At 50.6% G+C, this 26,715-nt stretch overlaps 8 protein-coding genes across 8 annotated transcripts; 5 read left to right on the forward strand and 3 right to left on the reverse strand.

The window, feature by feature from the left end:
- Window positions 1-197: 197 nt before the first annotated feature.
- On the forward strand, window positions 198-1,866 carry PC9H_000100 (uncharacterized protein; the record flags this gene model as incomplete). Its single annotated transcript, XM_036769763.1, has 5 exons — window positions 198-305; window positions 372-734; window positions 788-1,039; window positions 1,089-1,214; window positions 1,267-1,866. 5 exons carry the CDS (start codon window positions 198-200, stop codon window positions 1,864-1,866), a joined length of 1,449 nt encoding a protein of 482 aa, XP_036635608.1.
- A 660-nt stretch (window positions 1,867-2,526) lies between these two features.
- PC9H_000101 (uncharacterized protein) lies at window positions 2,527-4,689 on the reverse strand (the record flags this gene model as incomplete). The annotated part of the gene is made up of 4 exons (XM_036769764.1): window positions 2,527-3,216; window positions 3,286-3,421; window positions 3,476-4,515; window positions 4,582-4,689. 4 exons carry the CDS (start codon window positions 4,687-4,689, stop codon window positions 2,527-2,529), a joined length of 1,974 nt encoding a protein of 657 aa, XP_036635609.1.
- Window positions 4,690-6,141: 1,452 nt separating this feature from the next.
- PC9H_000102 (uncharacterized protein) lies at window positions 6,142-8,897 on the forward strand (the record flags this gene model as incomplete). The annotated part of the gene is made up of 6 exons (XM_036769765.1): window positions 6,142-7,619; window positions 7,685-7,891; window positions 7,957-8,048; window positions 8,104-8,305; window positions 8,377-8,548; window positions 8,613-8,897. The coding sequence occupies 6 exons, from the start codon at window positions 6,142-6,144 to the stop codon at window positions 8,895-8,897; spliced, it is 2,436 nt and encodes an 811-aa protein (XP_036635610.1).
- A 455-nt stretch (window positions 8,898-9,352) lies between these two features.
- On the reverse strand, window positions 9,353-15,497 carry PC9H_000103 (uncharacterized protein; the record flags this gene model as incomplete). The annotated part of the gene is made up of 10 exons (XM_036769766.1): window positions 9,353-9,838; window positions 9,888-9,941; window positions 9,995-10,264; window positions 10,320-10,793; window positions 10,844-10,928; window positions 10,980-11,134; window positions 11,184-12,209; window positions 12,262-13,158; window positions 13,208-15,104; window positions 15,160-15,497. The coding sequence occupies 10 exons, from the start codon at window positions 15,495-15,497 to the stop codon at window positions 9,353-9,355; spliced, it is 5,682 nt and encodes a 1,893-aa protein (XP_036635611.1).
- A 2,827-nt stretch (window positions 15,498-18,324) lies between these two features.
- PC9H_000104 (uncharacterized protein) lies at window positions 18,325-18,825 on the reverse strand (the record flags this gene model as incomplete). Its single annotated transcript, XM_036769767.1, has 1 exon — window positions 18,325-18,825. One exon carries the CDS (start codon window positions 18,823-18,825, stop codon window positions 18,325-18,327), a length of 501 nt encoding a protein of 166 aa, XP_036635612.1.
- A 161-nt stretch (window positions 18,826-18,986) lies between these two features.
- PC9H_000105 (uncharacterized protein) lies at window positions 18,987-21,228 on the forward strand (the record flags this gene model as incomplete). Its single annotated transcript, XM_036769768.1, has 10 exons — window positions 18,987-19,121; window positions 19,177-19,353; window positions 19,413-19,570; window positions 19,621-19,766; window positions 19,822-20,108; window positions 20,159-20,223; window positions 20,280-20,449; window positions 20,506-20,939; window positions 20,997-21,157; window positions 21,210-21,228. The coding sequence occupies 10 exons, from the start codon at window positions 18,987-18,989 to the stop codon at window positions 21,226-21,228; spliced, it is 1,752 nt and encodes a 583-aa protein (XP_036635613.1).
- Window positions 21,229-21,536: 308 nt separating this feature from the next.
- PC9H_000106 (uncharacterized protein) lies at window positions 21,537-23,183 on the forward strand (the record flags this gene model as incomplete). The annotated part of the gene is made up of 10 exons (XM_036769769.1): window positions 21,537-21,600; window positions 21,662-21,804; window positions 21,867-21,992; window positions 22,041-22,083; window positions 22,138-22,249; window positions 22,294-22,373; window positions 22,514-22,553; window positions 22,595-22,733; window positions 22,782-22,846; window positions 22,904-23,183. The coding sequence occupies 10 exons, from the start codon at window positions 21,537-21,539 to the stop codon at window positions 23,181-23,183; spliced, it is 1,092 nt and encodes a 363-aa protein (XP_036635614.1).
- A 533-nt stretch (window positions 23,184-23,716) lies between these two features.
- On the forward strand, window positions 23,717-26,185 carry PC9H_000107 (uncharacterized protein; the record flags this gene model as incomplete). The annotated part of the gene is made up of 4 exons (XM_036769770.1): window positions 23,717-24,046; window positions 24,102-25,257; window positions 25,307-25,464; window positions 25,514-26,185. The coding sequence occupies 4 exons, from the start codon at window positions 23,717-23,719 to the stop codon at window positions 26,183-26,185; spliced, it is 2,316 nt and encodes a 771-aa protein (XP_036635615.1).
- Window positions 26,186-26,715: the final 530 nt, after the last annotated feature.

A 26,715-nucleotide genomic window follows, 5' to 3' on the forward strand; every position in this document is an offset into this window, starting at 1 on the left:
CACCCGAACAGCTGTACTTCAGGACACATCACGACGACACCACCATACACGAGTTGATCACGGCGGCACCACATGTCCAAGTCGCACAGAGCCATTGAACACGCACTATCAAAGGTCATCGTATAAATTGAGCCAGTGAGTTGGTTTCTAGTTTGTGATTCAAGAACCACTTACTCGTTCGATAATCCCCTCGCACCATGCCCAATCCTGACTCGTTTAGCGATTCAGACCCGTCTGACACTGACGTGGCCGCTGTGGATCTCAGCCTCCCCGGTCCTGAGGCTAGCCCGGGAACGCTTCGTAAGGTACGTGCTCATATCTACTGTATTCACCAGTCAGATCAACTATACTGACGAGCTACTCACTCGCAGAGGCTTGAGGATATGCAGCTGCAGCTAGCAGCACTTGTCGTCGATAAGGACAAGGCCGCCCGCGAGAATGCCACTCTCGTGGCAGAGAACATGGATAAACGGGGCCGAGCAAAGAAAAGTGTATCCATGTCGATCCCCGATGCCGACGACGCGAAGGAGTTGGGAAAGAAGCTGGCCATCATGTGTGAAGCTTGGTCGGATTCCAATTCCTTCCTAAAGCCACGACCTGATCTTCATCCCAACTCCGAGGAACGCTACAGCACTTTCGAAACGTACAAGCTCGGCATCACGTCTGCGATCTACGACTTCTTACCAAAGAAGTACCACAGTTTCCTACAGTCACGAAATGATTGGTGTAGCCTGGTGAGTTCCCACTTCTTATCGGAGTAGTATTAGGTCTGACACGAATCAACTAGCTTCGTAGAAAGCAGGGAGAGGGTCGGGCGGACGCCCTCAAGTATCTAAAGAGGGCCGCTCCTCTTATCTTCAAGGAATATCCCATCCCCGCGAGCGATTGGGCCTCACCTGCCACACGAGCCAGCTCCACCATCATCCAGTCGCTACTCAAGTTTCCAGGTGATAAAAAATACCCTGAAGTTCCCCCTCTTGTCTACCCAAACCTTGAGGCGAGCCCTAAAAGGGTCTTTTGCAATCCAATAATTGGCCGGGTGCGTGAAGTACCGTCGCCGCAATAACACTAATACTGACCAACTGTAGGTTTTGCGGGTTATCCTCTTCGGATTCGCATCACTCGATAAACCCACGGTCCATACGTCGACGCTCGGAAAACTGTGGGGCATAAACGAGCTCACTCCGGCCTCTCTCGCGTTCGCAGTTATTGCGGTATGTCCGTCAATTTCGCCGCCATTTGATTTGGCTTACACGCGGCTATTAGGCCGTTTTTCTACTTTCACCTGACAGCTCACTGAACGAGACTGGCCTTGTTAGCCTAATCCCCTACCGCGAGTATTATTACAAACTCAAAGGCACCCTCATGCTCCACGCCGACTCAGCGCCCATACGCAAGGCGTTTCGCATCCATCAAGAAATTGTATTCGCAGGAATTACCTACGACAGCGCGGCATCAGAGGCAGTGAACGCTGCCCCAGAAGGACAGCATGGGGTCAGCTCCCTTTGCGAGGCCCTCCGGGATATCGATAGCGACGACGACGACGACGAAACCATTCTACACACAGGTACCAGGCATGTCGAGCTCGAAACGTTCGACCTCAGCAATGTAACGGAAAGTGACGGCGACGAACCGGCCGACCCACCCATCGACGCAGCATTTGCGGCCCCACTCGAACAGCCGACTCTCACTACCACACCTGCAGCACACGATACCCCCATCTCTGCGAATCCTAAGAGGGGCGGGAACAAGAAGGGGCGCGTTGGTGGTCGAGGACGCGGCACAGGACGCGGTGCGAATCATGCTGAGGTAAATCAAGACGTAGCCCCGCCCCGCCGTGTGAGTGGTCGTACACGTGCGTCCTAACTCTGAATCATAGATACATGTCCCGTACTCTCCCCCCATCGTCCGCTTTGCCCATCGTTGTAATGAAAATTCCACTCTCTCTTTTTAGTAATAACCTGAGAACTCTGTCATACTTATGCGAGATAACAATAATAATAACAGTACTATAGACTAGTGGTAACTCTCGTAATCATTCTACACTATAACTAGGGCAGGTCCTTGGTTCGATTCTCGCAGTGACCCAGTAATGGTCCAGCGTGTGAATGTTGATCAAAAGGCGCCTAATTGGTCAGACATCTGGTCGGTTATCATTTTGCTTTTCATTGGTCGGGCTTAATCACTTGATCAGGCTTATCAGTGCTCCCAGATTTGGTCATGCTTGATCATATCTTATCGACTATATCTTGCTTGATCAGCCTCGGCTATTCTGCGCTATGATCAGAGACTGGCGCCTTGATCAACCCTGATCCGTCCCAAATTCCCGACGATAAGGCCCTGATCAACTTAATCACATTTGATTACATGATACCCCTTGATCCAACTTGGTCAGGGGCTTTCTATTTCTCCGACACTTCTACCAGCTCGCTTCTCAAAATTTAATTTGGCAATTGAACTTTCTGAAGTTGCGGCTACATATTACAGGATTTAGATGATTAACTGGCGCGTGCACCACTCTCCTCCTCATGGGTCCCGACTTCCGTCTGCTGCATTGAGTGCCTTGGTGAGTGTCTTGTCCCCAGCAGAACGCTTAGCCTTCTTTGCTTGTCGGTCTTCGGTATCTTCGACGGGGACATTCTGAGTCGTATTCTTTCTCTTCTTTGACTCAATACCTGCTTGATCGTCCTCGGGGTTCTTCACGATATTCAATCTAGACTTGTCGTCCGTCGGCCAAGGAAGATCGAGTGCCAACTTGAAGATAAGTTCCATGTCGTCTTGCCGCTGTTTCTGTGTGGGTGGGGGTGGCAATGAGGATAGATAATCTGGACGATCTGAAAGTATGGAAGGGGGTTTTAGTCTGCGGCGCGCACCAGCTTCTCTTTGACTATAGTCCATCAGAAGTCTCAGGATCGTATGTACAAACCGTGTAAGTGGCTCATTTGCAAATTCTAAGGGAGGGCAGGCGTTGAATCCAATGTGCCGTCCAGCCGTTACTGCCAAACATTTCCCTTGGCCACCCTTCGCTTCTCCGTAGTTGGTATACTCCTCGAAAATGACGTGGATAATTTTCTCGAGCTCATCGACTTTGTTGTGAGGGAGGTAGAGGAGGCCGTAGTAAAGCACCACCCAGAGGAAAGACTCTAGGTCGTCGCTGACTTTGTGGGGAAGCCCCGTACTGCCCAATAGGTCGATGGACATAAAGTCCCAAGTACCCTACATAGCCATAAGCAACGGATACGATTCAGGTAGCAATGCATGACGTACTACCCGCTCCGAGGTCACACTCGTAGTCCCATGTTCCTCCCCATCGGCCTTCGCCGCCATATCCCAGTCGATCAGGAGACCACCGTTCGATAACAGTAGAATGTTCCCCCCACTCACGTCGCGATGCAATAAATTGCACTTTTCGAACGCCTGTCTATGCCCTGGTAATAAATTAAGACCGATAACGAGGGGAATCAAAACACCAGACATACCCTGAAATGCATCGTACACGGCTTTGAACATCTCTTTCGACGAAGAAAAGCGCTCGAGGGGCCGACCAACTTCCAATACAACGAAGCGAACATGGGCACGCTCAGCAATTTCCTTTTCACCACTTCTTCCGGTAGCGTATAACCCTGTTTGTGTGACCTGGCCGGGGAGAACACCTCCGCATATCAGCGTCGGAACGTGTTCTACCCCCTTGTCGTTTAGGTCTCGAAGTATGTCGATTTCCTGGCGCAACGCGGTGGAGCGCCATTGTTCTTTTAGGAACATGATCGGAGCATCCTTGGGGGCGTTTTCCACGCCGTCGGTCACTTCCAATGCTGGATAGCCTCGCGTCGCCCGTCCAAGTGGCAAGTCTGGATCGGCGAAGGATCCCCAAACAAGAAACTTGCGGGGTCTCGGCTTATTGGGCCTTTTACCGCCAGCTTGCTCTCGGTCGTCGTGAACCTCCATCTTGAACACAGGGCGTTCGTACCTCGGATTTGGGGCCCACTCCGAAAGACGTTCGTGAGCGACCTTGGTTTCAAGTTCGTCTGCAACTTGGACGGTAGGATTGTACCCCCTTCCAGCTTGGGTCATTTTCGAGAACCTCGAAAAGAACCGAATGAGAGGAGTGCAATCGTCCGTGAAATCAAACCGTTCCGAGACTAGGGCTCCAGATCTATCGAACCGAATGAAGCGGGCATAGGGGTAGTAGATGTAGACGATGAATAGGTGCGTTCGGTGTTGGCGAGCACAGAGATCGACCACATAGGCTGCGAGCTGGTCGCGAGTCCGCTTTGCTTCATAAGAGTCATCCTCGAAGGGCGCGTCGTCTTCGTCGTCATTGAATAACTCTATCATTGTGTCATCAATCCCCACACCAGCTAAATGGCCATCGACTTCCATCGTGCTGCTTTCCTCGTGTACGTTGATGACTGGTCTAACCTTCAAGCCATGTTCGGAGTCGTGGTCTGGCCCGGGGCGAGCTGGACTCTCCACGAGTTTTATTCCGGGAAAATTATAGCGCCCAAAAAACTCCATCTATAAGTAGCAGCGTGTATTATCAGCGATACTATATAATCATATAATGGTGGAGTTGAGACTTACAAACATCTGGGTCATAACCTCTGCGCTTGCTGGTTTATTTCCGGCAAAGAACTTCTTATCAATCCTTGGTAATTTCTCTCTCTTCTTCTTTGTAAATTTCTTAGCCATTGCGAGCTTGAAGAAGTTATTAATCGTGCAAGGACCAACCCAGCGTCCTGACATGTCCGAATCCTCTGACATCCCTTCTCTCTTGCTTAACAGGCCGAGGATTGTACGTTGAAATTTGGGGTAATTTCGAGAGGTAGCTCGAATAGTTGAGTCCTTGATCTACGGTGGTCGAAAGTGAAGAGGTGCCATGTTATGCCACCGTAGTACTAGCTATAGTGGTTGTGGCCAACTTGAAGTGCGAGCACACGTGACGGCGCATTCATTTCCTTTCTTGTCCCCCTTAACGCTGGGTTTCAAAATTGTGCTGTGTCAGTGCCGGCGTACCAGGCTCATAGTGCGAGATCTCTCATCTACGAAGGGAACACCAGATCTATACACACGTTCCTATTTTATACGAACGCTCAAGTCTCTATGTTTCTTTCTCGAATCGTGTATCAAATTGGTGATTCAGTGCACGTTCTTTGGGGGACGCTGCCAGGGGTGCAGATATTCTACTCCTCACTACACTTCTGTCCTTGTGTCACTGATCGTTCAATATCTGGTTCATTAAGCCATCGAATAAATCCCTAAATGTAAGATTTTCTAGTCGTGAATTGGCGTTTATGTGACTAGCCCGTTCGTAAGAGAAACTCGAGGAGTTTTGAGCGTACCAAGATGAGCTAACCATGCGAGGAATATACGAGATAAAGCACCCATTTATACGCTATAAGATCACCGCCCAAGTGCATAGTGCGAGGAGACTAAAAAACGTTGGATAGAGTGTACTTGAGGCAGTGATTACTTCTGGAGGTATATACTTGGCGCGTCTCTGCATAGTTCAGTCCTCATTATAGGCATGTCTCTTTCCCTTCATTCAAATCTTGTACCAATTCTCTACGCTACCTCAATGTTATAATTGCTTGGCTGAGCTTAGGCTCCTGTAATCACGTGATGCGCTTCACTTGGCACCCGCTGGAGCTGCAATTTCTGGTCCCCTGCGTTGGAATCAGCGTAGAACCTCCAGGACAGGACGGCACGTCGACCGAAGAGCAGGTTTGAAACGTTCCTTGACCTGAGGTATCAACAATTGCTGCTTTGGCACTCATAGCGTTGACTTATCATCATTTCAGCAGAACAGATTCATATCACCTTCCTTCGTTTCAGGGATTCTTCTTCATCTCGAGAGGTTTAACGGACCGAAAGGAACGTATTCTTCTCTTGCTCACCTGGGACGACGTCGAGAGCCTCTGCAAGACCATTGAACACTCTTTGCCAATTGCTAGTGGCAACCATTTGGCGGGCTTGCTCGTGATTGCAGTACATCTGACCTTGGAGTTCAATACGAGGGAAGGTAGTTTTGTGTCGAGATTTCTTCGGTATGTCGCTGGCTCGTTCAATGGGCTTCAATTTGACAGTCGAAAAAGCTCGTAGCTGTTGCCAGTGATTCTTATGGAAGCCAGGCATTCAGCTCAAATGCACAGACGGAAATCAAGTCGGGACGAGGATGATGCCCACGATATAATCAAGCCCTCGGCGGCGACGTCTGTATCCTTTCCAGACTCAGATGTGGACTCTTCGAGGACTCGGGTGAACTCTTCGCCAACGCACCCCCCTCATATCAATGGCTATGCTCGCCCGAATGTACCGTCGCATCCACCATCGTCTGCAGGTCCCTTTCGAACGGCATTTGTCCCCGCGCGTAGCCCGTCCTTGCCAACTCCCAATGGCCATGCTGCCAACGGAATCGGTCGAGCACCTACATCTCCGCTGAACAACCGAACCTCCCCATCTCATGCACGAACGCTCTCACATTCGCTGACCCCCACGTACATACATTCTCTTAACCAACCATATGGATCTGCACATGGGTCTGCTGCACATGGCCCTTCACTCAACGGCCATACATCTGCGCACTCGCGCACGAGATCAATATCGACGCCTTTCTCCCCACCGATCTCCTCGCCTCTGGCTTCGTCTTTTCCTCCCCAATCCCAGTCGATCCCCTCCCTTCCTACATCCGCTCCGCCAACAAAACAGTCGTTCCCTAGTTTCGCTGCGTCTATGGCTTTCCCTGAGACTGAAGAGACCCCGCCTCCCGTCCAAGCACCAGGATCACCTAAAATCGGCTCAGGTCGTCGGCACGCTCGCTTGCACTCGCGCAATCTCTCGATATTCTTTCCGAGACCAGGATCGCTTCCTACGAACTCGATAGCAGAGGATGGAGCGCAGGAGGTAGAGGTACACGTTGAGGATATCGAGGCTCCTGTGAGCACAATCCCAAGCGCTGAATCTAACGTTAGCTTCCCCCGTTCGTCCCGCCAACCGCCGACTCCCCTCGGCGCGGGATTCACGTTCGGTGCCCGTGCGCCGCCTGGTGAACTCCCCGTCCCTACTGCAATGTCTCGCTCCTCCTCTACCGGCTCGGAGTCTCATTCCCGAAGAGGCCATCATCACAAACACTCGATGTCGCATAACTTCTTCTCATTTCTCGAACCCGGGGCTAACGGCCATTCACACCAAGGTGAAGAGGAACTACACACCCAACCGACACTTACGCCTGTTTCTCCTTGGACTCCGATCTCTCCTTTCCCAAACTCGGCTACATCCATGTCCCCCAATCCATCTCCTATGTCATCCGTCGGCACTGATTTGCCTCCGCAGACCGGAGATGTCCCCCATTCACATAAAATGCCTATCAAATACGTAGACGATAGACCCGTTGGGTTGACGGGAAGCGGTCCCAAGGTAGTTGGGGTGCTACAATTCGTACTAGGTGCTTCGTTATGGGTAACTGGCCAGCAGATCGGCTCATTATCGTCTACCGGCCTCGGGTATTGGGCCGTTTTCGATGCGTTTGGAATCGGCATCGGTGTCTGGGGAGGGAAGCATCTATCTCAGCCAAGCAACGCTGCAAGCTCGATAGACAAGGAACGGATACGACGACCATACGGGTGTGTATCTCTCTCTTCTTTGAGGACCGTGTCTTTCTTTGTGAAATTCATTCGTCTCAATGTAGGAACGCTCGAGTAGAAACCGTTCTTATGTTCGCTCAAGCAGTGTACCTGATGTTCTCTTCCGTATACGTATGCAAAGAGACCGTCGAGCATCTCCTTCTGAGCGCAGGCGCTGGTGCAGGAGTTGGCGGCGGAGTGGGTAGCGGCGGTCATTCAGAGGGGCATCATCATCATCATGGCGGTGGAGAGGAGCATGGTGTTTTCGTTGGGTAAGTTCTGCCATCTCCTTGCCTATCTCCCGTCGTTGTCTATAAGGCTTACATAAGTTCTACAGCATTGATTTCCCTATCTTCCTTACCATCTTGACCGTCTTTACCATGCTCCTAAATGGCGCGGTCTACCGCAATCACTTCAAGCTCCTGCACAGTACGTTCATCACATTCATCACCTTGCTCGTGAAATGATGTGCATACTTTGACAGTAACGGGGAATCGCATTCCTTCACTCGGCTCAACCATACGCAGCGTCACTAGGCTATTCTCCAGGCAGTTCGGAACAAGCTATGCCCACGAGTATGACGAACCCCCGACTTCGCTGACTGGCGAGCTCCTATCCAATCCTTACATCTGCTCCCCGCTCCTTTTTGCCGCGGCCTTATTGTGTGTCGCCCTTGGCGTCGATGGGTACGTTCTTCACTTGCACAGATATGTCGACATTCGTGGTTCACTAACACGCACGTTTGTGTATTCCGTAGTTCTCAGCACCAGATGTGTGACCTTGGATTGGCTTGTTTGATTACAGTCATCACGTTCAATGTAGCCTACAAAGCATCAGTCGTTCTTGGTACTGTCCTACTTCAAACAAGTCCTCCACGGAGCTCTTCGGCTGGCGGCCAGATGGATGCCTTTCTCCGGGTCATCAAAGAGGTAAGACTGCCTTCTGACCTCCCAGTCGACACATCACCTCATCACGTTTCTTTCCACTCCCTAGATCGAACGGCATCCTCAAGTAATCCATCTCACTCCACCTCATATCTGGCAGCTTACTCCATCGCCTGCCACATCGTTGTCGTTATCATCATCGAGCACGAGCTCGCCAAGTGCCGAATCCCTAGTGGTGACCCTCGAGCTGCATGTTAGGGATAGCCTCGGCGATGACGATGTCTTGCGGCTGACTAGATGGGCTTGGGAGAAGTGTGTCAGCTCGCTCCGCGCGAGAGGGCAGGATTCTGGTGTGGGCGACGCGGAAGTTACAGTCGGGGTCGTACGCGGATAGAAGTGACTGCATAAATACACAATACTATACATATCTTTATTCGACGGACATCATTGGATTTCCTGGGCTGCCACTGCTACATACTTGTCGCTCTGCTATTTATCGGTCGTCGTTTGCTGCTTCGAGATTGCATCAACTCAACTCTACTTTAACCTTTTGCCACCTGGGCAACAGTTCAAAATCAGATCAAATGTCACAAAGCTAGATGCCGATAGTTCTAAGTTATTATAAGTAGGGAAACATGCTTGGGATGCGAGGTCCGTATGAGGAAACGATTGGATGTGATGTAGGGTTATACTATACTAGAGTCATGATGACACACCGTCCATTAAGCTATATAAAAGAGCGAAGAAACCGTTCATATAACAGTACGAAGTCGTTAGCGAGAGAGAAAGATCCACATGGAGACAGAAAGCAGAGGTCCACACCCAAGAACTATATATAATCGTAACAAACTAAGCTCTGCGGACGAGAACATCGTCGATAGCGTCGTTGATAACCTTCTTTCGAGATGTTAGGTCCATCCCAAACTGTTCTTCCAGCTGTCTTCGGACCTCTCGTTTCGTGACTGCGTTCAGATCTGCAGTGTGTAATATGGCTTGTACTGCTCGTTGCAGGGCGGCATCGGATGGTTCTGAGTCGAATCCTTCAGGAGCTTGGGTTAAGGGAATAGCGACATCCAGATAATTTGTTAATGGTCGCGAGGGCGCCGGCTGGTAAGCCATACCGTATTGCGACTGAGGAGTGTTACGGCCAGATTGATAACCAGGAGGGTTCATCATGCCCCCTTGAGACGGTGAATGGCTACGGGGCTCGTAGTACGTTTCTCGGCCATAGATGGAAGCTGTGTGTGATTCAGGATAGCCCTCATTCTTGAATTTCTGGGGAGGGACCCATGAACCAATGCTATGATTCGACTCTTTGTCCCAAAGTTCGTTTTCCTGTTGCTGCATGTTAGCCAAGTGCGATGTATAACGAAGAGTGCCATACATATTCGGTCCATGACTTGAGGGGAATAACGCGAGGATCGAACTTCCCTTCGTCCTACAGAATGAAGGATGAGAACTAGGACTTCTGGGGGCTTCAAAACGACTTACGTGAACAATCATCTTCTTCCCAGATTCACCCATGACGAGACGAGTAGCACCCCAGGAGAAATCATCCATCTTCCAGAACGAGTATAATGGCAGGAAGAACGAGAATGCTGGAATGGCAAGAATGTAAAATATCATCCAGCCGATCATGTCCCATTTTCGCCGCAAGATAAAGACGAGCGCTTGAATACCATAAATCGCAGCAATCATGATCAACGAGATTGTCGGGATAGTTCTGCCCAACCCTGCCGTTAAGTAGATGAGGTAGGCAATCTAGGTGTATAATCGGTGAGCATGCAGTCATGAAGACAGAGGCTTGAATACGCACGTAGGCAACAGTAACAGGTTGCGTGATGGTAGAAACAAGGTCGATCATGACAACGAACCGCATGGAGAAGCAGCAGAAACCGCAGAGCTGGTCTAAGAAGACAAGTTCACCTAGATTGTGGACAGTAGAATTGATCCAACGGCGACGCTGCGAGAGCAAGACCTTCCAATCATCTGGCGCGACGGTGTAAGCATGGGCATCTCGAACGAATTGAGTCTTGAAGTTCGGGAAATGCTTGAGCAACAGGGTCGTGAGGTAACGATCTTCACCAAGATGTAGAAGGTTCTTCGTATGGAGGGTGTCAACGCGATTCTCGGAATAGTCCTGAATCAGCTGATTCGAAATGATGAGAGGCTTATGCGTGTCGGGTGTTCGTAGACGATAGAGGGTGAAACAACCAGGAAGACAAGTCACCGAGCCGAATAAACTTTCGAAAGCTTTGGCCATATGATGGGATATGAAGTATTCGTAGACCTAGTACGAAGTTAGGATTGTTTAGAAGGGACAAGACTACCATATCTCACCTGCATCATAGTAATAATTGACTGTTTAGCGTTCGAAAGCTCCGTCTCTCCACAGACACCAAGAAGTTTCTTGTCATGAATCATGCTAAACGTACCAGTCAGCAACCAAGGCGAGTAAAACCTACGAAGAACTTACGCAGATATAAGACGGTTGACGGAGAAGGGGTCCACAGTTGTGTCGGCGTCGATCATGAACAAGTACTCGTAGAAAGTTGGGTTGACACCAATGACGTTCTTGATTTGATGGTACATCTCTAGCTCCAGCGGATTCATGGGGGCATTAAAATGAACCTATCACAGGATTAACCAAGTGAATTAAAGAATGCAGGCAAGTACGAACCTTGTTCAAGAAGCGCATCAAAAGCATCTGTGAGTCACGTTTACCACGATTACCAGGTCTCGACCGTTCAGTCGGCTTCCCTATCTTGGCCACCACCAGGTATGGGACGACGTGACCGGCGCATTCATACAGGCCTGAGTATACCTTGCCCATGTTATGTTGTTTGGCGCCTTCACCGAGGGAGAGGAAACTCAATGGCTCCGGATCAAGATTGGGATCAGCACCGAGAATGTCCAGCACGATACGAGGGGTAGGCCTGTCGTTTCCGGAACCAACAATCATACCGTCACAGATGATGAGTAGGAGCTTGCGTTTGTCATCGTATTTCATTTGAGCCAGAGAGTCGATGGTACGACGAAGAGAAGAATCGCCTTCCGTATAACATGGAACTTGACAAATGACAAACTTGTCATGATCTTCTGGTGCGCGAGGCGCAGAGAAGTTGACAGAAGCCAGGAACTTGAATCCGATGATCGATACCATGACGATAGAGAGACTCAACAGGATGTAGGTAGCGAATTGACATTGTGCGGATTCACGATTGTCGACCTTGCCTATAGTGAACAAGTTACGTAGGCAGACCTTCTGGCGCGAGAGGACGTCGGGAGGAATATTCAGCGCATCCAACCTCTTTGTGACATCCGTCCCAGCGTGAAGTCTGAAAACATCCACGATGGCAGAGTGCATGAAGTTGGTGTCTGTGGGGGGAGCTTGTGTACCAGAAGGAGCGCGAAGTGCCGGAGGACTTCTCAAGTAGGTCGTGAGGTCATAGACTAGACCCCCGTAAACAGCGACTGAATTCCCCGTGCTGGCCATATTTCTGAGTTCCTTGGGAGTATAACCAACGAAGCCGACGCGGGAATTGTACCGCATCTGAACCATACTCTCGAAATACCAATCGGGTCTCGAGTCGTTGGTGAAGACGCGGAAATCGTGATATTGCGCGTTCTCGTCCGTGTTGTTACTCGAATCCAAGGTGATGAACGGGCTGAGCGTGCCATCTATGCCGTTGCAAAGGGAGCTGACCTATTAGCGAAGTCAACATCGAATGCGACATCTTATAACCGTAAATCATTACCTGCACTGGGAAGATATTGTCTGCGATCGTGCCACCGTACTTAAGAATTGCCTTTTGCGGTACGACGTTGACTATCCTCCCATGAACCTCAGCAACAGAATTTAAATCGAAGACCTCTCCACGAATGGCGGTGTAGATGTTGTTCGGGTTGAGTTGCTGGGAGTGCGACCGGAGCTCGTTCAAGTTGAAGACGTGTTGCGTGGGGCAGATGATCATACCGAGGAAGGCAATGACGAATGTCATGCATCCACAGACGAACCAAATGAGGATATTCAGAGCCAACTTCTCTCGCCAGGCTTGCCGTACGTCCATCCGTTTCATCCGCCCAAGATGCGTTAGGCAGAAGGTGGGCACCCAAAATGTCAACACCCAACATAACGCGACCCATCGCCTTCGAGCAGACGACTCCTTCACTACTTCGGTGGTTTCACCCTCTTGAACCTCACCAGGGAGCGCCTCCTTTTCCAGCAGTCCTTTCTTGTCAGCATTCTGGAACATGTTCCTCGAGGGAGCATAGGATTCTGAGCCGAAATTCGAAACCGAGTCGTCCCGCTGGCTTGTAAACCGACTGCGGCCATCATAGTCTTCACTGCGAAGAGACTTCTGCTCGTCTGCGTCATCGTCGTACATGTCGGCACGTTGGAAAGGGGAAGCGTTGCTAACGAGGGGAAGCGCCTGAGTTGATGGGTTGAAAGGATCAGAATATCCTCCCGCCCAAGGCGAGACATCCCCTTCACCACTAGGGGATCCGTAGGGGCCATATGGATCGCCAATCCCACCAGCCGTAAGGCCGGCACCAGCTTCGGCGTCCTTAATACGATTCCGCTTTTGCTCCTCGACGTCCCTGGACCGGAGCTGGTCCTCCAACCGATGGAAAGCGGCTTGTGACAAGAAAACCTATACAGTGTTCAACTCGTGGATAAAAATACTTAATCATTACGCATACCTTATGCTGTCCAAGCACAATGTCGCTATCGCTCATGCCAAACGCCGTCCTCGCTTGCTGTACTCTCTCTCCGGATGTCCCTTCCGTCACTCCCGCTGCCTCCAGCCCATCCTTGTACCTCTCCGAGAACTCATCCGGAGTCATCCCAACCTCGAAGACATTGATACACCGCCTTGAGATCTCCGCTAGGCCCACGCTCCTCACCTGCCCTTTGACGCTCCTCCCCTCCAGCTGGTTGGGCAACTGGGAGTCGTTCGGATTGACGCAGAAAACATACCAAGACTGACTCTCATCGAACGTCTCAAACAATGTATCGAGCGCGGCACGGAATTCTCCTGCAATACATGGGATACCTCCACTGGCTGGCGCAGCGTCGTCATCGTGTTCATCGTCCATTCCTTCCTTGACCGTCGGCATGCGCTTGATCGTGCCTTTCCTTCTCGTCGAAGGCGCACGCATGGGTTTGACAGGCTGCTGCGCGGCAACAATCGTCTCCTCATTTCGAGGATGGGCTTGAGTCGCGATAGCCTTCGCTGAAAAGAGGCCTTTGATGAAGGGGTTGTTGGACCCAGATCCATCAGCACCGTCCGTTGTGCCGCGCAGGAGGGAGACGAAATCCGGATTCAATGAATCAAGGTTACGTTCAAGGAAGTCTTCCGAAGAGTAAGTGACGGGGCCGTTAAAGTGGTGGACCGTGAAGGTAGGGAATCCAGAACGATCCATCGCCCCAGTCTTGAACAATGAATGGTTACCCCAACGCTTGCCAAACGCCTCAACCATAGTTAAATTCGTCTTCCTCGGGGCCCGACGAGCTTGATCATCCATAATATGAATGAGTCCTCCAGGCTGGTTCTGAAGCAACCTTATACACTCGGAGTTGTCGAAATAAGGAACTTGTGGGACGAAGCGTGAGATGCCCTCGGTGTTGTATTCGTCGACGTGGCTCTCGAAAAGGCGCTTCTGAATCCAGTTCTGCATGCGTTCATTGGCGAAGTTGATACAGAATTGGTCTAGGGAGTTGGGACGGCTGGTGAGATTCTGGGGACCCGGGAGGTCGAAGAGACCGATGAAAGTGGAGAAGTCGTCGCGGCAGAGTCGTTGATTGATGTATTCGTTGAGCCATGCAAATAGCAATGAATAGAGGGTCTTTGCGAGGTCATCCCGATTGTCGGAGGCACCGTCAGGATCAAGGAAGACAGTGCAAAGCTCCTTCTTGACAAGCTTCGTCTTGTAGGACATTGTGGATTCAAGCGCCGAGGGCTGGACGCCCAAAAAGTCTGCAACAACCTCAAGAATGTTCGTGTTACGAACTATAGCGGCGTCTTCGTTGCGAGATCGGTCAATGGTGAACTCCAAATTGCCAAGGTGGAGAATAGCGGCGACAAGTTGGCAGGTCTGCGCAACGAGTCGCTTCGATAGGCCTATAGTCTTGAGAGCAACCTTGAGTTGGTCGAAGCGGACGGCATCGTCGTCCCGTCCGTTGGCGGACTTAGGTGCTGTCCGTTGTCCGAGATATCTGTACGTCATTTTGTCGAGCAGGTGAAGATGCTGTCGCTCTTCGGGCGAAGAACCAGCAACAAGGTAGTAGAATATGTGGAAGTTGCGCTCGCCTGAAGGAGCACCAGCTACCCTATTGCGCTCAAGATAGTAATCCAACGTCTTGATGCCAGACAGTCTGCCGCGCTCCGAGAATTGAAGTTCGGTGTATTTCCCGAAACGAGAGGCATTTGGGTTGAAGAGGGTTCTTGCGTTCCCGAATGTCTCGAGAACAAATTCAGAAGCGGGGACCTGAGTTGCGAGTTTGGCGCCCTTTTTGCCTGGATTGCTCACGCTCAGCTCGAGCAACGTCTTGATGGTGAGTCGTCTATTCTCCGATTTCCCGCTGGCGGTTTCTCCACTGGATAAACCCAATTGTCAGCATCCTCACACGGTCGGTCGTCACCGTCACGCACCTGAAGAGAATACATTGATCCTGCGTTGTCCTTCGCATGTGGTAGTACGCATTGTTGGCAAGTTGAAATATGTGTGGTGGAAGCTTCTCCTTGTGCTCGGACGTATCCCGATATTCCGCGGCATATTTGTTGAGAACGGCATCCGAGTTACTGGCGATGTATTTGTGCGGGTTGACGGCGACAAGAGCAGAAGAGCCGATATTGGTGTAGATATGGTCCGACATAAACCTCTCCCGTAGGCAGGCTACAATCACATCTTCTGTGATGTGCGAGAGCTGCGAAAGGTCGGTCACCGCCTCCAGTTGCTGGTGGACGCTCATCGTTGACTGTCGATTCATGGTGGCGAGAGTCTGGCCACTTCAAAGTCGTAAAAGATACTGCTCGACGACAGCCGCAGCTTCAGAATCCCTCTCCTCTCTTCTAGTGTAGTTCTGCTCACCTTGAGAGACCCTACGACAATTGGCCAAGGTAGAAGAAATGGTGCTTGTTAACCCTGCCGAAACGCCGCGTCGAGTGTAATGGGAAGAAAAGGGAATGTAAACTGCGGACTAGCAGCAGCCCACGATGAGGGCGTGGTGTAGACGGCGGTTGCGACGGAAAAAAAGATCGTGGTGGTGAAGTGGTAAGCGTCTCCCAGCCCGGGGCACTGATGGTCACACATAACTTCCCACGATCTTACGCCTTCGCGGCATCAACTTGCCGTTGAACACCTACGTCCAATGCAAAATCCACCAGAAATGGCAGAGTATCTCAAACAAACAACATGCAAGACGGACCACGACTCGGCGCGTCGGGAGGCGGGGGACTTGGCTAATTTCCAATTTCTCCCCCAAGGTGCTGGATAAGCGCTCAACGTGCCGAACGGCGAGCGGCCAAGGCTGGCCATGAAACCGTCGCCGTGAAACCGCATAAAGTTCGCCTCCGGCATGCCTCCAGGTCCTTTCCTATGGCAAAATCCGTGCTGAAGCCTAGAACTTGCTCAGACAAAGTTTCGAAGACTTTCTCATGCCTCGACGCCTTGAATCTACCCCATCAATGGATTGATGCAAGTTTACTGTTTATCGAGTAATGGCTGCAATGGCACTTACCGAGAATAGTTCTTTCCTGCACCCATGGGCCTGGTGTTGCGAGACACTGATCCCTGCGAGACTTTGCGTAATGTCGCCAGGCTTCCTTTCAGACGTTCAGAGCCAGATGAATAGCTAGACGGTGAGCTATTGAATGCTCCAGGTTATAAACAGTGCTGTATCGTTCCCGACGGCAATATCGCGAAATCACCGCCCGCATGATTCCGCAAGGCCATGTATGTTTTGCACAATGACGGCCCAACGATCCGCATATGTCCACGACGCTCCTCTGTACTCGCACTATCATACCGAGCTGGGTCCCCGCTATGCTGCTTCGAAAGACCCCGAACCATTCGAACTATTGGGCGTAAACCCACAGCAGGTACTCACTCGACGCTGACGTACATAGAGACTGGACAGTCGAGTCGGAGCCTTCGATTAAAGGATTGCCAGTACGTCGTCGTGATCGTAGAGAGCAGACATTTTGTTGACCACGGACCAACTATAGAAGAACATCGGTAAAGAGTCGAAGATTAGGCACCTTGTTAAGTCCCATTGACAACCTCCCGCCCGCCCCCCCTCTGGGTATGCGAGAGCACAGAGAGACTCCCATCGTTGGCATCGACGTCTAATGCCATGGACTCCTGGCCTAGCGTCTTCTACCGACACCCTCTGGCCGATGTCTTCTACTGTTCACCCACCCGGTCGTCCTCATATGCTAAGTCGACTGTCCAAGTACGTGCGCGCATTGCTAGCTGATGCATGGTTTGTCTCTTCCGTTTCTTCGTTGCCATCTGACACTTGAATTATCTAGTTATTCTTTGCAGAACCGAAATCGACGTTTCTCCTAGGTTACGTTGGCCCGAGCAAGGAGTGCGATTGCGAGCTATACTCTATGACCATGCATGGTCATTTTCTCATCCATGAGACAACACCCGGAACTCTTCGGCAACACGGAACTTCTTTGCGCATTGTCGTCGTTGGGTTGAGTCGAAGAATGTCGAAGCGTCGAAGCGTCAGATAGCTCCAGGCGCCCTTGGAGGTCTCGCATACGCTATTCGTGAGGTCCCAGCCGACAGCACTTAATACTCAAGCGAGGACCCCACAATATTCAACCTGTTTCGCAAGTTTGCAGCTTTAGCAAGGTGCGTGTAGGCTACAAACCAACGTTCATAGGCGTTCGTGATAGGTTAGCCACCACCTAGGTCTGTTTCCTATACAGTCCTGCAACGCTGCAGCCATGATAAGACACTCAGGCTCGTAGTTTCGTGATCGCGGGCCCCCTTCGCCGTTGTGCTTCGTCTCAACTGATGTAAGTTTCTCGGATAAAAGCCAAGCTCCACCCCCAATACAATTGTGGTTGACAATATGGGGTAAGTAGCTCATTCACGATATGATGTACCTCCGACACCAACTGCGTCGTGAATACTCTAGATCGCGATTCGCGATGTCATCTATTCAGTAGATGGAAGGGTGCGTACAGTTTTTGTTTTCTTATTCTCACTGTGCTCATGCGGTACCAGGTCACTCGTCAATCCCAATGTGAGGTTTGAACGATTGAACGACTGGCCAACTGCGTCGTGAATGTTCCAGATCGCGATGTCGTCTATTCAGTAGATGTAAGGGTGCGTACCAAGGCTGAGATTTTCACCGTACTCATGGAGTAGCAGGTCACTTGCCAGCTGATGTGGGGATTTAAGCGACTCGCCATGTGGCTTGTTCGTACCCCAGCCATATCGGATTTCAGGCAGGCTACCCTGACAGTTATTGAAACTCATCTTAGTACTAGGGCGAGACACAAGCATCAGTTTGAGCTGCGGTAAATAATGATACTAAACCCCTCAAACCCTGTCGGTCCCGGTGAATTCAGATGCTTTCAGATATCATCCAATGTTTAACTCGAAGCAAAGTTCATCGGCTACTGCAGGTGTTCAGGTTAATATCCGCAAATCGCAGGTAGGCTCCGGAGTCTCACGCACGGGGGTATCCATCGAAGACGACTTATCGCAGAAATGCTACAGCGCCATCTCTGCGTCTCGCGTCACCCAGTGTTGGACGCACACATGGACCTCTGCATGACGTCGCACGTTCCATCTGGTCATTCCACGACGCGCCATCTCGGTTGACAAGCGCTCGTCTTACGCCTCCTTACCCCATCGACACGTCCGTCGTCGTAGGCTAGCAACGGATCGGCGCAATTGTGGCTTGACTTGGCAGATGTTTTTTTTTTGCGTCGAGTTTCACCAACGATCGCGCCTTCGTCCACTACTGGTGTCATCCACGCGGTAGCATCCTCGTCTCCGTCAAGATCTGACGCATTGACCAATGCACGATAGCACCTGCTGATAGCGATAAGACTGGAATGCAGACCATCGCTCGGGATGATGTGTACAGGTGGTACGGTGTATGTTTGTGAGTGTTTTTTGTGAAGGTTTATCAGCTGCTCAGCGCGCAGCGTGTGTTTCGATTGGAAGAGCACGAAGAAGTCAAGGTTTTTAGTGGGGCAGCCCTGGTCGAGGCTGATTCCTCGACCACCGCACAACATGGGGTAATCGACGATTCGTCTATCGGTGTCCAAAGCCTCGGACGAAGCATGCATGATTGCAGTATAATACGGATGCATATTCAGTCGATTGCATTCAGAGCCCTACCCTTCCTGCCCTCGGAAAGGAACTCTGCGCTGTGATCCTCCCAGGAGTCTCAACGGCCACCTAATAATCACCTTAATCCAAGGCTCGGTCCCGACCTTCGACCTATATGATGATCGCTCTCTCCCTCCTTTCGATTCCGTTCCTCGCGTCGTTGGCCCTCGCTCTCAATGACTGGTCAAAGCCTTGCTTCAGTGGCAGGTGCTCCTACGATCTCCACGGCTCAGTCGACGGCTCTATGACCATTGTGAGCACGCAAAGTGTATCACTGAGCGACGACTGACGTTTGTGTTTGGCTACAGGAAGGATCACCTGATGCGATTTCCGACATTACGCCCGCAGCGGGGTGGTGGATCATCGGCTGCGACCCTCAAGCCGAAGCGCAAGACATCCGTATCGTCTGCATTCACACAGACCGATGCGGGCATTTGTTCCGTAACCTCGGTGCCCAGGGCAAACTCGTACGGCTCCCCGAGAAGGTATGTTACACTACCGTATCGTTTGCCCTAAACGTTCTGAAAACGATGATTGTGCTTAGTGTGGCAAGATGGCATTTGCTCGGGTTGTCAAATCCTGGGTAGATGATAACCAGAACGTGCCCATGGAAGTCGAGTCGAAGATGCAGCGCAGAGGTGCCGACAATCCAGTCAGAGGGCTCACTCTCGATACTAACTTTGCGGCCATCGATCCTTCCGTGTACGTTACTCTACACGATACATCTACGCGTTGCTAATGCCCCCCCTCAGAACTGGCCCAGTACATATCACCATCGTAGGCGCTACCGTTCCAGGAGCCACCGGGAATGCCACTATCACTAGACGCGCCCCGACCGTTATACGGCGTACCAAAATTGGTCCCCGGGGTTCTAACTTCATCGAATCTGCATTTGATCGTGCGTTCCCGTCCTACTGTCCAACTCGTGCATGCTCTGATTCAATAACATACAGGCTTCACATCGTTTGACTTGGATTCAATCAAAGACCTTCCTCCCGTACACGTCAACCAGAACTTCCCTATTATCAAGAAGAGCTTCAGCTGCGACATACCGGGAGAGAATAGCCCATCCATCAAAGGATCGCTCGAGGCCAGTATAGATGCGAGTATCCACGCCGTAGTACAGGTTGGCGTCGCCGCTGAAGGGACCATCATCCCCCCGCGTATCGATTCCTTCGGTCTGTTCGCTGCTCTAGATGCGGATATATCCGGCACTTTGAATATCGTCGCTTCCGCTGCTGTAAGTCCTATCTTTCTTTGTGCACAGGGGTGTGCTAACTTTCCGTTCAGGGAACCTTCGACTCCGGGACTATCAATATCTTCGAGCAAGGAATCCCCGGGTTGGAGTTCCCTGGGTATGCTATTCAAGTTATGCATATAGACACGTATGCTCAACGTCGCAATGTTGCAGGATCCTTACCGTGGGACCTATGTTCAGACTCGAGGCGAAGGCATCTACAACTGTCGAGGGCAGCGTGGACGCCAAAGTCGGCCTTACCTACCGCGTAGAAGATGCGCAGCTCTTCTTCCCGAAGACAGATCGAAAGCGACCCACTGGCGGATTCGCCCCTAACAATACACGTACGCCCCTTTACCTCCTATCCGCTCTTCCCTCTGTCCTTACCTCTTTTACTTAGCCCTCAAGCTATTCGCTGATCCAAGCATCTCTGCTAAGGGTTCCATTGGCGTCCACATCATCCCCAAGATTGAGTTCGGCATTAGTGCACTTAAGGGCCTTGCTAAAGCGACAGTGAGCTTGGAGGTTGACGCAGACGCTTCTGTTAACCTCAACCTGGACGCGAGCGCCCATGTTGGCTACGATGTCATTTCAGGCCGCTCACCCGTACTTTTACCTGCCTCTGCAGAGTCGCCTGCCACCCATCTCGGCTCTGACGGGCCCGTGAACACCCTCAACGAGGTTTCCAAGCGCGATCCTGGCGCTTCGGTTCATGGTTGCATCAAATTCGATGCAGGCATTGACGCAGGAGCAGCCGTGAATGGAAAGTTCTTCGGTTTGTTCGGCGACGGTGCCCGTTTGGAAATATATAAGACACGATTCGATATCTATGAGGTATGCCATTTTGTTTCAGCTATCAATTCATTATTCGTAAATTGACCCCTTCATTAGAAATGTTGGGGTGCTAGCACTTCTGCGAAGGTTCCGCGTGCTCTGTACCACATCAGCCTGCCCCACGCTCCCGTCATGCGAAGAGATACTCAAGGGCCTTGCTATCCGGCAACGCTGGCAAAGATGTTCATGATTGTTGATCAGATAATCCCCGGCCCTAGGTACGCTATTTCGTCTGCGAGGGCTTCGTCAACTAACACATCCTCGTCATAGCATAACGTCCAAGCACTAACTCATCCCCGGAAACACGTTTATCATCTGTAGAAACTAATACGCTGTTGTAACTTTGTACTGCATTCCCTCCGCGATCATGAATGATCATAGGTCCGCAAATTGTTCCCATCTATCATCACCTTTCGGCGCCTTCCCATGCATTCGCATGACCTTTCTAAAGGGTATTATACCTCGTCCGAGTGTCACAAGGCCCAGGTATGTCTATGAGGTGGCGTCATCTACTTGATTCTCGCAGGATTCATTGGTATAAGACATTGGAGTCGTATGTTCCCACCGTACATCTTCCATTGCACCCCTTCATTGATCATGCCAGGTGTAACCCTTCCCGTGGTCCCTCAATACTCCCCTGGACCACCTACGTCGGAAGATCGTGAGTGTCATGACTTGTTACGGCTGCTATGATCTAATGTCGATATGCTCCCGTGGTAAAGTCGAGTATGCAGACCTAGCGATCATTGATATCTCGAAAGCATCCACCCCGGAGGGACGAGCTGAATTAGCCGTCACTGTTCGCGAAGCTATGACCAACCTCGGTTTTTTCTACGTCGTCAACCATGGATATGATCAAGCTCAAGTCGGTTTCCCTCCTTCCAGAGTTGATATATGATATATGACCTTGAATGTTCGCTAACTCAGGCTGCCCGAATTACTGACATTTCCGATGTTCTCTTCGCCGGAGTCAGCCAAGAAGAAAAGGAAATGTATGAGGGAACCATGAAAACCACTGGGTCGTACCAGGGGTACAAACTGAGGAATTATTGGGTAAGTCTCATGCCCCGCACGCGCTGAATATGTTTACATCCTCAGTAGCACATAGATGGGGGCGTTCGCGACCAAGTCGAACATTACAACAGTAAGCATCTCTCCTTTGAGAATGTCGTGACTCAAGCTTGAATTCGGAGTGTAGTCAATAGGGACGTAACCAAGCGAGAACATCCTCAGCCCATACGACCGTTTCTGCCAGAGATTGAGGCCTTTGCCCGACACAATCATTTCAACGTACTTCATCCGATTCTTAGGTAGGATCTGCCTTCGCTCTTGCGGAGCTCATCATCATTACTAGGTTGTTGGCCCTGGGTCTCGAACTTGACGAAGAAACTTTGGTTAACATCCACGGATATAATGCGCCCGGAGAGACATACGGTACGATTCACAGTGTTACACGCTATCATTCGAATCTTTCCGAAGGCTGAAATACTGGAATAAAATCTCACAGTTCGCTTCATGAAATAGTGGGTTCAGGATTTCCTCAAGAGTTTCGTTACAACGAGTCATCGTTCTAGTTACCCTCGATCCGAAGAAGAAGAAAAACGAACGAAGAACGTCTGGCTCAAGGGGCACACAGGTTAGATTACTTCCTTCAGAAATGGGAGTTCATCTCCTGACGTGCCTTGGGCAGACTTTGGTTCAATCACGATTCTATGGAGTCAGCCCGTTGCTGGCTTGCAGATCCTCACTCCCAACGGTAAATGGAAGTGGATAAAACATATAGATAATGCTCTCGTAAGCCTTCAAAGCGTTATCCTTCTTCACAACTGATGGAATGGTTAGGTTATCAACGCGGGAGACGCACTGGAATTTCTCTCAGGGGGTTATTATCGGGCAACGATTCATAGGTTCGTCCATATCTCAATCTTTCGTGGTGTCGGCATGTCCTATATCCTAGCTTGCAGAGTTGTTCAGCCCCCGACCGATCAACGCAGCCGACCTCGACTCGGGGCATTTTACTTCTGCCTAACGGATGACACAGTCAAGTTATTGCCGTTCGTGGACAGTCCCGTCCTTCAACGGGTGGGTATCAAGAGGAGATTCAGCGATGAGCAAGCGCCATCTATGGAAGCTTGGAGGAAAGGGAGAACGAGTGCCTATGGACAGACAGAGCTCAAGAAAGCAATAGATGGGGTCGTAGAAGAGGAAGTTATCAACGGGGTTTTGGTTCAGCACTATAACTGATCCTTATACCTTGATTGTTCGTGTAGAAGCTCATTTAACCCACTTGTATTGTTTCGGAAAGTATGCATTAACTCGACCGCTTAACTACATTTCGTCCCGAGTACTATCATGAGTAGCAATAAACCCATCAGTCAAACGACATTGGTCCACAGATTATAGGAACGGAAAGCTGATCACAATGATAGATCAAATGGCACAAAGGGAGAACGATGCATCGAGCTATGATATATGTGGGCCCTTTGTATGCCACACATATCCAGGAGCCCATTTGCTTGCGTAGTACTTTGGGTTCGTTGTTGAAGGCCATGAAGTTTCAAGCTCCGCTTTAGAAAAGAGACAAGAAAGGCAATAAAGTCGCGATCACGTGTGATCTTACATTGTTCGTCGCTCAAGCCACAATACTGCTTGAATTCGACCACCACCTATAGCTACCACTTGAGGTTTCTGCGAGCCACAATCCATATTTGTGGCCATAATTACGCGTATATAGGGTATGTCTCCCGTCCTCCAATGAATCATTACTCATTCACACCATGTTAACTCAGGAAGTCGAAGCACTAGTCTCGCCCCCACGCAAGCGAACCATCGACCCGGCCCTCGTCCAAGCTACCCCTGTCTCTAGGAAGTATTCAGGACTTATCCAAACCCAAACCCTAGACCCGGACGACTTCAAAAAGAAGAGAGCCGGAATGTGCCTAGAAATGTCAGGATACTGGGTCGGCCCCTGTGAAGTCGACGACTTCTTCGAACTCACGATGCCCCTGGACTTGAAGGAAGGGGAAGTCGAGGAGCTACCAAATATCGACCGAAAATTCTTCGCTGGCAAGAAGCCAGGCAACGAAGATGAAGTGTACGATGAAGTCGTGGGTTGACATCTATATCATGGGGTTGCACAAGCTGATGCATGAACATTTACAGGCTAGTTTCTTCATGAAAACCCCGGAAGAATCTCACTTTGAGGGTCTTAAGATTATGAATAGTTCTCGGCACGCGGACCCAGACTCCAAAGCTGGCTCAAAGGTCAAGCCAGACGTGGGCATCCACAAAACCGACGACGCCTCTGTCACCGTCGCTACTCCTACCCGTCTCGGCAGCGCGCTCTCTCCTGCGGAACTCAAAAACTGGTTCTTAGAATTATTCAACGATCTCGCCAAGAAGCTGGGTGTGAGTTTCGAAATTGACACCGACGAGGCACGAGATGCCCGAGGGCAGCTCGCGACATACGCCGTGGAATATTGCGCTCGCCAACACCGGACCCACTTGTTTCTTGTCTATATCTACTTCCCCCATGCCCGCTTCATTCGATTTGATAGATGCGGCGCCCTCGTTTCGACGAAATTTGATCTCTCTCAGGATTGCACACCACTTATCCGATTCTATTCGAGGTTCTCTAAGATGACCGACGCTCAAAGGGGGTACGATGCCACGGTTACGCTTGCCAGCGATGAAGAGACTAAGCTCGCCCAAGAACGCCTCAAAGAATGGGAACCGAAGCACGAACGTCCTGTGTTCAAGATGGATGTTTACGACGACAAGGTGGAAGAACAAGTAGAACACCACGACAAGCCACAAATCAAGGCAGAAGTCTGCGTCAATGACGCCGATGTCGGTCCGAAGACAATCCAGGCTGCCGACAACGACATTAAGGAGACACCGAAGCCACGAAAGTTCCTTGTTTGGGGATCTCTCGCCGATCCAGAATCACCACTCGGCCGCGCGACGCGCGGATATCCAGCACTGGAAGTTACCGACGGATTGGAGAAGGCCAAGGACGTTCCGATCATGTTCCTGAAGGAACAATGGCGTTCAAAAGCCATAGAACGAGGTGAAATTGCCTTACTTCGGGAACTTAACAAACATGAAATCAGGCACGTCCCGACATTCGTCTGCGGAGGCGATCTTCCGGGCCAAGTCACACAAACGGACGTCTTTGCCAATGAGATCGGTAGAACAGGAGGCAAGCCTATTGATCAACGGGCCCATGTTCGCTTCGTAGTACAGGAAGTGGGTCGGCCGCTCGAGTGCTTTTCTTCATCAAAGGAGATGTTCCAAGCCGTCCATGATGCATTCCAAGGTATATCCCAGGTGCTCATTCTACTTTCCGTTTGCTGATTTATTCTTAGGTCACAAGCAGGCGTTCGAAGTGTGTGGGATACTGCATCGCGACGTCAGCGGTGGAAATATCTTGATCCTACCAAAGGGGGGAGGCCTGCTCAACGATTGGGACATGGCGGTGAAGATCGAGGAAGCCAAGCTCGGGCCTAGAGCCCATGAACGGACGGTAAGTCTCATGTCTCCACCGATTAAACATCATTCTTACCTTCATATAGGGTACCTGGGCTTTTATGTCTATCGATCTATTGAGCGGCAAGAAATGTCTCCACAAAGTCAGCGACGACATGGAATCATTCTTCTGGGTAGTACTATACTACAGCCTTCTCTACCTCGCCCACAATAAGGCCGACGAACTCACAGAAATTATCCCCGCAGTCTTCGAGCAGTATACCTACTCCACCCAGGCAAAAGGAGGCGACGGGAAAAATGCCGTGGTGGGGGGGAAGTACATTGGCCATGAAGGGGAGCCTTGCCTGGAGTTTACGCCCAGCACCCCTCTGACAGAATTCGTGAAAGCCATGCTTTCTTGTATGGCGGCGTGGAAGTCAATAAAACTGGGTGCTTCCGCTGCACAATACCAGTCAAGAATTTTTGGCCCGACTACTCTTTCGATCCCAGAAGTACCAGAGCGTACGCACAAGGATGTGATACATATATGGGAAGGTACACTTGCCCTCCCCTGGCCGACGGGCGACAAAGCGGTATTGCAGTATATGAAGAAATCCGAGGGCGGGACTGGTGCCAGGGGATCAAAAAGAAAAAGTACAGCCCAGCAAGAACCCGAAGGCGACGCTGAGGAGCATAAATCGAAAAAAACAAAGACTCAGAGCAGGACGAAGATCTCCTCTGCCAGGACCAGGAGAAGTTCACGCTTATGTCATGGTTGAGACTATATGTATAAACTTCCCCTTCCATGTGCTTTTATTATATGAAACGACCGCAATAGTTATATGCAATAGCAGGGAGACCATGGCTGGTGTGTCCGATTGACTCTGTTGGGAGACCGTGACCCTCAGACAGAGCGGATGCATATGAACAACACCGCCAAAGCAGCCGCAGTGGAGAATATTCCCGTTAGGTCAGATAAGATAGTACGTACATAAAGGGAAGAAAGTGTGAAGGGTCCCACATTGCACACCTGACATATAAATCCTCCAACAAAGTGAATCCACCTTGTCAAGTTTCCTCCCTCTGAGAAACCTACGACTGGCCCGGGGTCCACAGATTGGAGGAACGGAAAACAAATCTGCTGATCACAAAGATAGATAAAAAGAAGAGCAGAGCGTCGAGCTGCGGCATAGATAGACCCTTGTATGCCACATATATGCAGGAGAGTGCAACCTACAAAAGTACTACGCAAGCAAATATGTGGACTCAAAGGCCACGAAGCTTTAAGCTTTAAGCTCCGCTTTAGGAG

The sequence above is a fragment of the Pleurotus ostreatus genome, assembly GCF_014466165.1.
Source record: "Pleurotus ostreatus strain PC9 chromosome Unknown scaffold_1, whole genome shotgun sequence".
NCBI lineage: Eukaryota > Fungi > Basidiomycota > Agaricomycetes > Agaricales > Pleurotaceae > Pleurotus > Pleurotus ostreatus.